Source organism: Nicotiana attenuata, unplaced genomic scaffold, assembly GCF_001879085.1.
Source record: "Nicotiana attenuata strain UT unplaced genomic scaffold, NIATTr2, whole genome shotgun sequence".
In the NCBI taxonomy this organism is placed as follows: Eukaryota; Viridiplantae; Streptophyta; class Magnoliopsida; order Solanales; family Solanaceae; genus Nicotiana; species Nicotiana attenuata.
In genome coordinates this window covers 47412-60259 of record NW_017670457.1, presented here as the reverse complement: position 1 = coordinate 60259, position 12848 = coordinate 47412, and the positions used below count along the sequence as shown (strand labels likewise).

General features: G+C 39.4%; 1 protein-coding gene across 1 annotated transcript; it reads right to left on the bottom strand.

Annotated features, from left to right (window-relative positions):
* Positions 1–2845: 2845 nt before the first annotated feature.
* LOC109239693 (protein ESKIMO 1-like) lies at positions 2846–5690 on the bottom strand. Its single transcript, XM_019406280.1, has 5 exons — positions 4891–5690; positions 4629–4800; positions 3935–4134; positions 3692–3850; positions 2846–3472 (listed from the first exon to the last, which is right to left on the bottom strand). The coding sequence occupies exons 1-5, from the start codon at positions 5451–5453 to the stop codon at positions 3124–3126; spliced, it is 1443 nt and encodes a 480-aa protein (XP_019261825.1). The 5' UTR covers positions 5454–5690; the 3' UTR covers positions 2846–3123.
* Between the last annotated feature and the right edge of the window lie 7158 nt (positions 5691–12848).

Below are 12848 nucleotides of genomic sequence, written 5' to 3'. Positions count from 1 at the left end.
CATTTGCGATCAAGCCTGCCCAGGCCTTCTCTCGCATTTGCGACGGTTTATTCGCATTTGCGATCTCGCATTTGCGAGCCAGGCTTCACAAATGCGAAGCCTGCAGACCTGCAACATACCAGAAATTCCTAAGTGCAATTTTCACTCTGTGGCCTATCTAAAACTCACCCGAACCCTCGGGGCTCCAAACCAAACATGCACACCAACCTAAAAATATCATACGGACTTGCTCGTGCAATCAAGTCATCAAAATAACATCAACAACTATGAATTGAACCCTATATTCATGAAATCATCCAAGAACACCCAAAATTTCAATTTTCCCAACTTTAAGTCCGTTTTATACCAAACAAATCCCGATCTTTACCAAATTTTACAAATTCAACCAAATTATTATTTCAGACTTGTACCGGGCTTCGACGACAAAATACGGGCTCGATACCATCAAATTCAAGCATTCATTTCCAAAAACTCATATATATTCCAAAAAATAATTTTCTTTTAAAATTCATTTCTCGGGCTTTGGACCTCGGAACTTGATTCCGGGCATGCGCCCAAGTCCCATATTTTCCTACGGATCCTCCGGGACCGTCGAATCACGGGTCCGGGTCCGTTTACCCAAAATGTTGACCGAAGTCTACTCAAGTTTATTTTAAAAGCAAAATTTACCATTTTTCACAAATTTCACATAATGGCTTTCCGGGTATGTCCCGGACTGCGAACGCAAATTGAGGTAAGAAAAATAGGAGTTTTTTAGGCCTCAGAACACAGAATTTATTTCTAAAACAAGCAATGACCGTTTAGGTCATCGCACTTACAGTCAATGAGAATATTTTGTTGCCTGACCACTTGGTTAGTGAATGATATTATTTCTTCGCCAGTTGGTCAGTGAGAGATAATATTGCCTGGCCTTATGGTTAGTAAGAGTTTATAATTGCCTAGCCTTATGGTCAGTGAGAGTTTATTGTTGCCTGATGACTTGGTCAGTGAGAGATACACCAAGCCATATATGTGGTCGGCTAGCTCTAATTTTACTATATTACATTGTGTTGAGTCGGAACAAGTGAGTATATCTCAGAGCCTTCTTTGTCTTCCAGTTTGCTATGTACTTCAGTTCAGTTTCAGCTTTCAGTTGTTCTATATCCTTACATACTCGGTACATTATTTTGTAATGATGTCTTTTTTTGTCGGTAGCGCTGCATTTCATGCTTGCAGGTTCTGATAGACAATGGGATAAACCTTCCTAGTAGATAGAGCCAATCATTAGCTTGATTGGTATGCTCCATCCATTCTAAGTTGCCAGGTCTAGGTTTTGGAGTGCATTTTGTATATACAGGTTTGATCGGTAGGTTGAGGCTCTGTCCTGATCATGGTACAATTCTGTTATCTTTAGAGGCTTTTAGACGAATATTGCATACTTTGTATATCAGTGTGGCGGCCTTGCCGGACCTTGTATATGCTCAGTTTGGTAATTTTATTGTAATCGTTTATGGCAGCCTCGTCGTCTGCACAGTTATGTATATGAGCTTTTGGGTATGTATACCCTTCAGATGAGGTGGATGTTATTTTCAGATGATTCAGAATATGGCCTCGTCGGCCTTAATTGGTATTATTTGGTTGCAGGCAGGCCTCGTCGTCCTAAGTTGAAGGATATCCCTAGAGTTACGGTTACAGAGCGGTGCCCTCGGGGTCAAGTGTGGCACAGGTGTCGGCCACGCCTCCTCTGCTTTGGGCGTGATAATTTTATACTCTCTTTTATATAGTAGATTACTCATTTTCGCCTGTGGACATAGTTCAATTGACCGTACCACATTAAAGGTTGTGTTTCTTTTTTTATATTTCTCTTTTGTTGTATCAATTATCGTCTTTTATGGTTTGCTTTACTAGCTTCTGTATGACACATGATTATTTCGATTCTAACAGGTGGTATCAGAGCGAGGTTCAATACAGGTTCATCTAGGCGGGTTTAGTTCTAGCCGTAACTTATTTGACGGTAATCATGATTTGTGTCTTAGAAATTTGACCTGAGTGCTACTCATATTAAGACAAACTTTGTGGTGGAGATTTAGAGATGCGACTTGCTGAAGATTATGAGAAGACGGTGGATCAAGTTTATTTTATCAAAAAGTTCAGGCAAATGGGGAGAATTGTTAGGTGTTTGTCCTGATTTATTGCCATATCTAGTTTTCCTATTCCTTAAAAGAAGGGCAACATATTTACCATAATTGATTTTATATTTTACGAAAAGGAAAATATAATTCTTCTATATTTGGCTAATCCTTTTCTTGGAGGAAAAGATTTTGGACTTCTAAAAATTGAGGATTCTTCCTTCTCATTTGTAGCATCTACAATGTAGTCCCTAAGAAGTTTGAGAGTCTTGTTTAGGGGGAGAATTTGTGATACAAGTATTATGCTATCACTTTTATGTGCCTCTTTGTGAGGTTGTTCTCTCGATATTTTGTACTTTCTTTATATAGTGGGTTGCTCATCTCCACCTCTGAACGTAGGTCAAGTTGACCGAACCACATTAAATATTTGTGTATCTTTTGATATATTTCTCTTTTGTTGTCTGATTTATCATCGTTTAAGATTTATTTTATTAGCTTTTGCGCGACACCTGATTATTTCGATCCTAAGCATAACTAATAGTCACCTATCGTTTATTTTCTACGAAAATAGAATTTGGTTGTACATTGGTGGTAAATATGTCTCTGTAGGCGTTTACCCAACTGGCAGACTCTTTTCTTTGTGAGACGTGCCTCTATTTCAGGCTCATGAAATGGAAAACATAAACAAAAAGCCCAACCCTACTCAAAGATATGGAACCACTATAAAAACCCAAGGGTAGGCACAAAAAGAAGATCCTTGGAATTAACCACTACAAAACTAAGGGCACTTACAGCTACAAGATTTTTCCTTTTTCTTGAGGAAAAAATAATAAGGACGAAGAAATAATAAACAAAACACCAAAATTAGAATTGTGGTTCTTTAAACAAAAATCGTAGAAGACAAAATATAGAAATTGGAGTGGAGCTGCACATATGGGGGCTTAGGTAACAGTATTCAGTGAGGTACGTGTAAACTGGCCGGACAGTGCTGTTTTAAGAAAGAGAATGCAAAGTGTCAAGAATGTGATAAAATACGTGAATAGATGAACTCATTCCAAGTGTCAGGCAATCCAGGGAGGCACCAATGAATACAATCAGCGTATGTTGTTGGATCAGCTTGCTGCTCAGGCGTCAACATTTTGCCTTGTCGAATGGTATGGACAGAGGTGTGCGCATCTTTCCTGTACTCCGATAAAGTGGTGATATTGAGGAAGTATACAGGGACATTTATGGATTGAGTAACATTTGCTGCTATCACAAACAGTCTCTTGTCTGTCCCAACACTTAGCGGCATTGATGTGTTTAATACTGGGGTTGTCTCCTTTGCACATTTTATCCCATCTGGATTGTTCCAATCCAAACTCCTGCAAAGGGTTAAACAAGCAAGAATTCAGAAGATTGTCACAGTTGGGTATCTGTTACAGCTTATTTGACGAGGGATTTAACTTATATAGACTGAATATAACTTTTTTTAATGTTATCAGTATACTTAAACCTGCTCTATATAGTATGTAACATACATTACTTTTCACGTTACCAATATGAATAATTGCATGTAATTATCTTTTAGGTAATGAGATTACTTGATATGAAGAGGAGACATGCTCATGAAAAAGACTTTGGTGCGATTGGTATCCAAATTGTTATCTATCCACTGCGACCATGTTGTCAAAACCCTCCGATAAGCTACTGGTCTTTCAATCTCATCGTATTCTGTCGCCCCTTCATCGAACGAACCTCGTCTGTTTTGTAAGAAAAATATCCAACATAAATGTCAAATATTGAAGCGAACAAAAAAATCAAGCTGGACTTTGAGTAATACTTACAGAACTTTCATGGCAAAAGTATTCATCCACCAAATGTATGTGTTGAAGACGAGATAGTCCACATTCTTCCAGTGCTTGCCATGCTTTTCGATTGATTCGGGCATTATGATTCGGTTCAATATACTATGCATATTTGGATCATCCGAGTTTGATTCCACTAGAAATGGGGCCCAGTAAAATTCAACTGTGGCATTATAATCCTACATATTCACATTTACATATATTATATTAAACAGACACAAAATTCTTTCCAGAGGGTAGTGAGAGTTGTCCAACAACTATCCATAGATGGACAAACCACTTCACCAGCATTAGGTGGACTTAATATGTCGGTCTTCTTGTAGATAATTCAATCCAACTAATCAAATATTAAACAATATGCAGCATAGCTCATTAAATTAAAGTATAATCAAAACTATTACATGGTTATAACTTAATGAGTTTTATTAAACAATCTGTCACCTTCAACTACAAGTAATTGTTCATAATAATGTGGAACTAATTTCTTGGAAAAATAAGACAATAAATCTGTTATAACTTGTCAAATTAGACTGATATGTAAAAAAAATTATGCTGAATTAAGAACTTATATAGGAGCAATTAATAAGGTGTCATTAATTAATGTCTTTCCTAAGAGGAGTATATATGAGATAATCAAAGCTAACGAATTGGAGAAGCAGAGATATATATATACCTCGATTCTGAAAATAGATAAAGAACCAGTCTTGTTTAAGCTTTTTCTGCCTGGTGGAACCGCGGATTGAACTAAACAAATCATGGATTCCCATTGATTTCTGTTCAGCGAGTCTCCAACAAACATGAGTCTCTTGTTCCTCAGTTTCTCAAGCAGCAACCTTGGTTTAAACCTAAAAATTTAAATACCAAAATGTTATTGAAATAGAAAGATAATGAAAGACTAAAAAAATCAAGAAATCAGAAAATGATCCACGTCATACTTGGGTAAAGAACAGTCTCTGGGTTGCCACCTCCAATTCTGATACATGGAGTCCTTTCTTCCATTTCTCATGCAAGTGACCTGTGCTGTGAGAAACTCACATTCAGGCTCTTGGTAAATAGGGTGAGTGACATTGTCATAGACCCATTGCCCTGTAAAAAGATCACAATCTTCAGGTTGCAACTCAATATTCTCCTCTTCTTCATTAGCTTCAGTAGTAGCCATTTTAATCTTTTCCTTCTCCTGCTCTTTCTCGTCATCTTTCACTTCATCATTGTACTTTAAGCTCGCAACTTCTTGTTCAGAGCTACCTTCTATTCTTGTAATTTCTTGAACCCCATTTTCCTGATTCAAAGGTTCATTGCTGATATCTTGAGTTCTGGTCATGGAAAATGGGAATTCAGCTATTGTCTTAACGTCTTCATTGTACATGAAGCATCCAAAAAGGAATATCGAAAATACCACCACAAATATGGAAAATGTATTGTTCTTTCGGCCACTGTGCTTCATCCTGAATAACTTTGAGGAGAGCAGTGGAGTTTTTCGGAAGCGAAATGAATGCATTTGAAGAAATAGAGGAAGATGTGATGTGGGAAATCTTAATGGTGACAATAGGAAATATAGAGGAAGAAAAGAGTAGTGAAATATAGACTGACATATCCAATAATTTATTTTTCTTCTGTGAAGAGTCTAATTGGTTGTTTAATTGAGATTTGGTGAAATGGGGTTTTCTGTAAGAAATTCGAGCATCAGTGGCTGGAGAGTTGTCCTTCTCATGTTTAGATATATGCTTATGATCTGTTTCAAACTACTTTGTTCCTCCTACTCCTCCAGCAAATTTAACTATTGTTAGATGTGTGTGTGATAGAGATAGAGATAGAGAGAGAGAAAGTAATCAGATAAGAGAGAGATTTGATTTTTTCTTGAATTTCTATATTACTATACTATATTTTGGTTGATTTTTTTTAATTACTTAAAGACATTGAACAAGTCATGGAAACACCAATGGGTTGAAGATAGTCATTTTCTTGTTCCATTTGTACCTCTTTTTAAGTACGTCTACTGCCAGGTGAGGTCTTTGGAAATACAAAAATGTTCGAAATTGTGTGTAGGGTAAAATATGCTATGCCAGGTGGCCGTTAAAAAGAATGACACATGGAACCGAGGGCAATTATCCCGTTGGCACCGTAGGGAATGAGACTCATAAAGAGGCAATAAATATCCTCTGCCCAGTGGCATTAATGAAGAATATTCCATGGCATTAAGCGCACTGCCCGTTACAAGGTTTGTCATTTATGCTCACTGTTACGTCTTCATCAATGACCCTCATAATTGACATTAAAAAAGAGCACCATCCTAGGACCTTGTTCTCTAGACATAGCTATAAATAGTGAGCTCTGTTATCATTGTAAGAATACGAATTTTCTGGCAAACTAACATCACAATATATTAAAAGTTTCATACAATTTTATCTTCTTATTTTCTGTTCTTGTTACTATTGTACCCGGAGGCTTCGCTACCGGAATCTTTATTTCTGTCATTTCGTCTTCATATCAAGGCTAAGTGTTATATATTTCTTCAATTATCTTATTATTTCAGGATCGAATTAATTCACTTGTCTAGAAATCTCGTATAAATTCAATTGTACCGTTTTATGGGTAAACAGTTTGGCGCCCACCATAGGGCCTCGACAACCGTGTAATTAAGTTGATCCTTGCCTTTTTCATAACGTGTTTTGATTATTTTGCCTTAGAAAAAAATCATAAGAAATGGAAGATAACGGTGTTAACAACACACACAATCCCGAGGTTCGAGAAAAATCACCTCATTTCGAGGATTCAATCAGTGACGCCCATAATAAGTGGAACAATGTCACGCCGGTACATGACATGCGATATCCTCGACATGTTTGGGAGGAAACTCCCGATAACCCTGAAAAGGAGCAAGTTGTTGATGTGGTAAGGGCCCTACAAGAGCAACAAACGATTATTCTGGGCCACTTCACCCGACAAGATAAGGTTATGACAGAGTTGAAGCAGGCCTTATCTGGGGCTTCCAATAAAGCGAATAGGCGAGATCGAGTCTTCCCGGTGCTCCCGCAAATCAAGCAACGTAGAGAGTTGATAAATACATCCCGAGGGGGAAAATTGGTTCCGATGGAGCTAGGGGAAGTGTATCCGGACCCAATAGCGAAAATGAACCCTTCAAAAATGAACTTTTACGGTTTATGAGAGAGGTAAATGCTCGCATGGACCAAATCTTGGGCGCACTACCACTGCTTAAAGGACCGGACTCAAAGAAGGATACTCAGTTTCCATACAAACCGAGCGCGGCACCCGAATTAATCCCGAAGTAGTTTGAAATGCCCGACGTACCAAAGTATGACGGAACTTCAGACCCTCAAGAGCATATAACCACCTATACGATGGTGGTAAAGGGAAATGATTTAGCTCCTCACGAGATTGAATATGTTTTGCTGAAGAAATTTGGAGAGACTCTCACGAGGGGAGCGTTGATGTGGTATTCATTGTTACCTGAGCATTCCATAGATTCCTTTGAGATGCTCGCGAATTCTTTTATTAAGGCTCATGCCGAGGCCAGGAAGGTGCAGGCCCGAAAGGCCGACATATTTAGAATTGCACAAGGAGAATTTGAGTTGCTGCAAGAATTTGTTACCTAGTTCCGAAAGAGAGGATGTTGCTCCCGACTGTTCCCAACGAATGGGTGGCTGAAGCATTCACCAAGGGACTAGATCCAAGAAGTTCAGACGCTTCTCGGAAACTGAAGGAAAGTTTGCTTGAGTTTCAAGCAACTACTTGGGCGGACGTACATAACCGGTATGAGTCAAAGATAAGGATCGAAGATGATCAGGTTGATTTTTCGTCATCGGCAAAGAGACGAGAGAATAATGAAGAAAAATAAAAAATGACTTCGACACAGATATACGATCTTCGAGGGGCCGATTTTTGCCCTACGAATAGATAGAAGGCCGCAACTGAGGTTTCCGGTCAGCAGATAAATTCACTACCGTTAGAAGATCTGATCGCGGTCGGAACAATAGATCGTTCCAGGACAAGAAAGCGCCATGTACGCAGGATCTTTCCTACCCCAGGCTATCAGAATACAATTTCAATGTCAGCATAGTAGAATTGGTATCCGCTATGAGAAACATCTTTCGAATCCGATGAGATCTGATCCCTGCCAGAAGGATCCCAACCTGTGGTGTGAATACCACGGGAAGAATGGACACTAGACTGGGGACTACCGACATCTCCGGGAAGAAGTGGCGACGTTATTAGAATGGTCATCTCAGAGAATTCTTGAGTGACCGGGCTAAGAACAATTATGGTCGTAACAGGGACAGCGCGGAACCCTCGAATGTAGGGGAAGATCATCCGTGTCAGACAATCAACATGATTTATGGGGGAAACGAGATCAGCGAGGTCACCTTCTCGGCAGCTAGAAAAGATGAAAGTATCAATAACCTATAGCAAGAGGCTCCGGGAAGTCACCGAAGACGATATCACTTTCACGGAGGAGGACGCAGACGGATTGCTGCTATAGCACAACGACACACTGGTAATTTCTTTAAATGTGCTAGTTTTAAAAATAAAACGTGTTCTAGGGGATCTAGAAAGTTCGGCTAATATCATACAATGGAGCAAGCTAAACTCACCGAAAGATGTATTCCGGCCACAAAACTCCTCGCCAGATTCAACTTCGCGAGCGTGACAACCCGAGAAGAATTTTTTTACCCACGAACGCCGAAGGAGTAATGAAAAAACTCTTTTTGAAGTTGTAGATGGTGATATGGGATACAACATTATTCTGGGAAGACCATGGTTTCAAGTAGGGGTGTACATAGGTCGGGTTGGTTCGGATTTTACAATTACCAAACCAAACCAATTGTGTCGGGTTATTAAATCTAAAGACCAAACCAAACTAATAAAATTCGGGCTTTTCAATCTCGGTTTTTCTCGGGTTTTCGGGTTTTTTTCCGGTAAAATTTTCGTAGAACAAAACATATAACTTGTGCTCAAAATATTTCTTTAATCCTAGTAAGATACAACTATATAAAGTATTTTCCAAGAAAATAATACAAAATATGAGATGTGTCAGGCATTATCCTAAAATATTCAACAATAAAGACAACAAATTTATGTAATATAAATATTGCTAATTAAAAAGTCATAATAAAAATAAACATAATCTAAAAGTACTAAGTCATGCTAAAATAAGTAGACTAATAAGGGAGTATTAATAACATGACTAAACGCCAAAGAAAAAATAAAAATAGGTTATGCATTTTAATCTAAATTATTGCAAAACAAAAAATAGATATTCAATACATTCCCATTCGTAGTATTGAATTGAATGTCTTTTGTTAGCATTAGTATTGATTTGATTTTGATTTGGGCTTTTGTTAGCATTATTTAATTTACTAATATAAATGGCTATAAAACTTATTGGAACATTCAAAACTTCTAAGTCCTACCTTGAAATAATACCTTAAAAGATAAAATTATAAATTTTTTAAAGAAATATCTATAAATTACATCACAATAAGTATATTTATATATTAAATATATCTANTGTCGGGTTGGTTTGGTTTCGGTTTGATTTTCTTTAGTTAAGACCAAACCAAACCAATTATGGTCGGGTTTTTTTTCCCAACACCAAACCAAATCAAACCAAACCATAGTCGGGTTTTTTTTTTCTCGGTTTGATTCGGATTATCGGGTTGGTGCGGTTTGTCGGTTTCCTTTGTACACCCCTAGTTGCAAGAGATGAAAGTGGTACCATCAACATATCACCAATTGCTGAAGTTTCCAACGCCGAAAGGAGTTAAACAGATAAAGGGTGACCAACCGGTGGCAAGAGAGATGAAAGCAATTTCGGTCTCAAGCAGCAAAGGGAAGGAACACGCGACATAGAGGCTACAGGAACTGGCACCCGCTCCCGAATCAGATGAAGTTAGCCTGGGGGTAGAACCGTCGGAATTATCAGTTTTTGAGGTATTTCGATTTTCCAGAAGAGACGGACACAACAAAATCCACATTGGAAGAGCTCAAGAAAGTTGCATTGTTCGAAGAGTTCTTAGAAAGAAATCCCACTTGGGGACAGAACTACACCCCGAGCTCAGGTCTGGATTTATTGAATTTCTTAAATCTAATGATGATTGTTTTGCATGGTCGCATGCGGATATGACAGGTATTCCGACGGAGGTAGCCGTACACAAGTTAAGTATGGATCCCAACATACCTCCAGTAAGACAAAAGAAACGTCCTATTACGAAAGCCAGGAATAAATTTGTCAAAGAACAGGTAACTCGCTTACTTATTATCGGTTCAATCCGAGAGGTAAAATATCCAGACTAGTTAGCTAATGTAGTCGTAGTTCCCAAGAAGAACAATGAATTTCGCATGTGTGTAGATTATAAGGACTTGAATAAGGCGTGCCTGAAAGACTCGTTCCCACTACCAAACATCGATCAAATGATCGATGCGACGACTGGGCACGAGGTAATGAATTTCCTGAATGCCTATTCCGGGTACAACCAAATTAAGATGAGCCTGGAAGATCAGGAAAAGACTTCGTTCATAACGAACTTTGGCACATATTGCTATAATGTGATGCCCTTCAGATTGAAGAACACCAGAGCCACTTATTAGCGGCCCCTGAAAAAGATTTTTGAAAAACAAATACGAAAATCTATGGAAGTTTATATAGACGATATGCTCGTTAAGTCATTGAATGCAGGTGATCACCTTAAGCATATGCAAGAAACTTTTGATATCCTAAGGAAGCATAATATGAAGCTTAACCCCGAGAAACACCCGTTCAGGGTCAGCTCCGGCATGTTTTTGGGATTTTTGGTATCACAAAGGGGGATTGAGGTCAACTCGGATAAGATCAAGGCTATCGAAGACATCCCGGACCAACTATCGAACGTTAAGGAAGTCCAAAGGCTCATGGGGAGATTAGCTTTGAGAAGGTTCATTTCCCGGTCATCAGAAAAATGTCACCGATTTTCGCACAGCTCAACAATAAAAACAACTTCGAATGGACCCTGGAGTGCCACCAAGCTTTGAGAGATTTGAAAAGGTAATTGTCAAGCCCTCCGCTACTTTCTAAACCAGAGGAAGGTAAAACATTGTTAGTTTACCTCGCGGTCTCATAAGTCACGGTAAGTGCAGTTTTAGTTCGTAAGGGCGAAGGTACGCAATCTCTCATTTATTACGTTAGTAAAATTTTGACGTGAGCAGAAACTCACTACCCGTATTCGGAGAAACTGGCCTTAGCTCTCGTAGTCGCCGCTCGGAGGCTGAGGTCATATTTCCAATGTTACCCTATAGCCGTGTGACCACTTTTCCTCTACGGAACATCTTCCACAAACCCGAACTCTTGGGTAGGTTAGTCAAATGGGCCGCCGAAATGAGTGAATTGAACATAGAATATAAACCAAGGACTGAGATTAAGTCACAAGTCTTGGCTGACTTTGTGGACGATTTTAGTCCGGAATTGCTGCATCTGGCGACCAAAGAGGTAGTAATGGTATCTGAATCGACATCGGGGGTTTGGACCTTATTTATGGACGAAGCTTCCAACATAAATGATCTCATTAACTAACAATGAAGCAGAGTATGAGGCTTTGATTACAGGGCTTGAACTGGCCCAGGACTAGATTCCGAGGTCATAGAAATCAAATGCGACTCACAGCTGGTGGTAAACCAGGTCTACAGGATCTTCGAAACCAAAAAGGAGAGCATGCAACAATATGTGATAAAAGTCCGGGCTCTGTTGACTCAATTTCAGGAGTGGTCGATTACTCATATCCCGAGGGAAGAAAATGCAGAAGCAGATGCATTGGCTAACCTTGGTTTATTGATGACAATAAAGGGATCGGAGTCCGGGACGATAATAAAACTAATGAACTCAGTCCTAGACGCGGATAGCTACTATGAGGTAAATACGACTAATTTGGTCTGGGACTAGAGGAATGAAATCATTAATTATCTCGAGCACGGGAAGCTGCCTGAAGACTCGAAGACATCCCGTGCGATGCGCGCCAAAGCAGCACGGTATAGTTTCAAAATGGGCAAATTTTACAGAAAATCTTTCCAAGGCCCGCTGGCCTGGTGCTTGGGGGCATCCGAAGCTAACTATGTTATGCGAGAAGTCCACGAAGGGATATGCGGCAACCACGAAGGGATATGCGGCAATACTAAAACTGGAAGGGCAGGATATTGTTGGCCCCGCATGGAGAAAGACGCCAAAGCCATCGTACAAAAATGCGATAAGTGCCAACACTACGCACCATAAGTACATCAACCGCAGAACCATTGCGTTCGGTTCTGTCCTTGTGGTCGTTCATGAAATGGGGGATGGACATTGTTGGACCACTGCCGCCGGCTCCTGGTAAGGTAAGATTTCTTTTGATTCTAACTAACTATTTTTCTAAGTGGGTGGAAGCAGGTCCTTATCAGAAGATCGGCGAGCGCGAAGTGGTGGATTTCTTGTGTGAAAACATAATTTGCAGGTTCAGAATACCGAAAAAGATAGCATGCGATAATGGGCCACAATTTATTGGCGCAAAAATCACAAAGTTCCTCAAAGATTTGAAAATAAAAAGGATTGCATCTTCACCTTAATATCCGATCGCAAAAATCACAAAGTTCCTCGAAGATTTGAAAATAAAAAGGATTGCATCTTCACCTTAACCTCCGATCACAAATGGTCAAGTGGAGTCAACAAACAAAGTGATTATACAAAACCTCAAGAAAAGGTTAGAAACGGCTAAAGGTAAATGGCCCGAGGAATTGCCCGGAGTCTAATGGGTGTACCGAACAACGACCAAATCAAGCACAGGAGAAACTCTTTTTTCCTTTGTGTACGGGGCAGAAGCATTATTCCCGATGGAAGTAGGGGAACCCACCTTAAGATATTTCCAAGAAGATG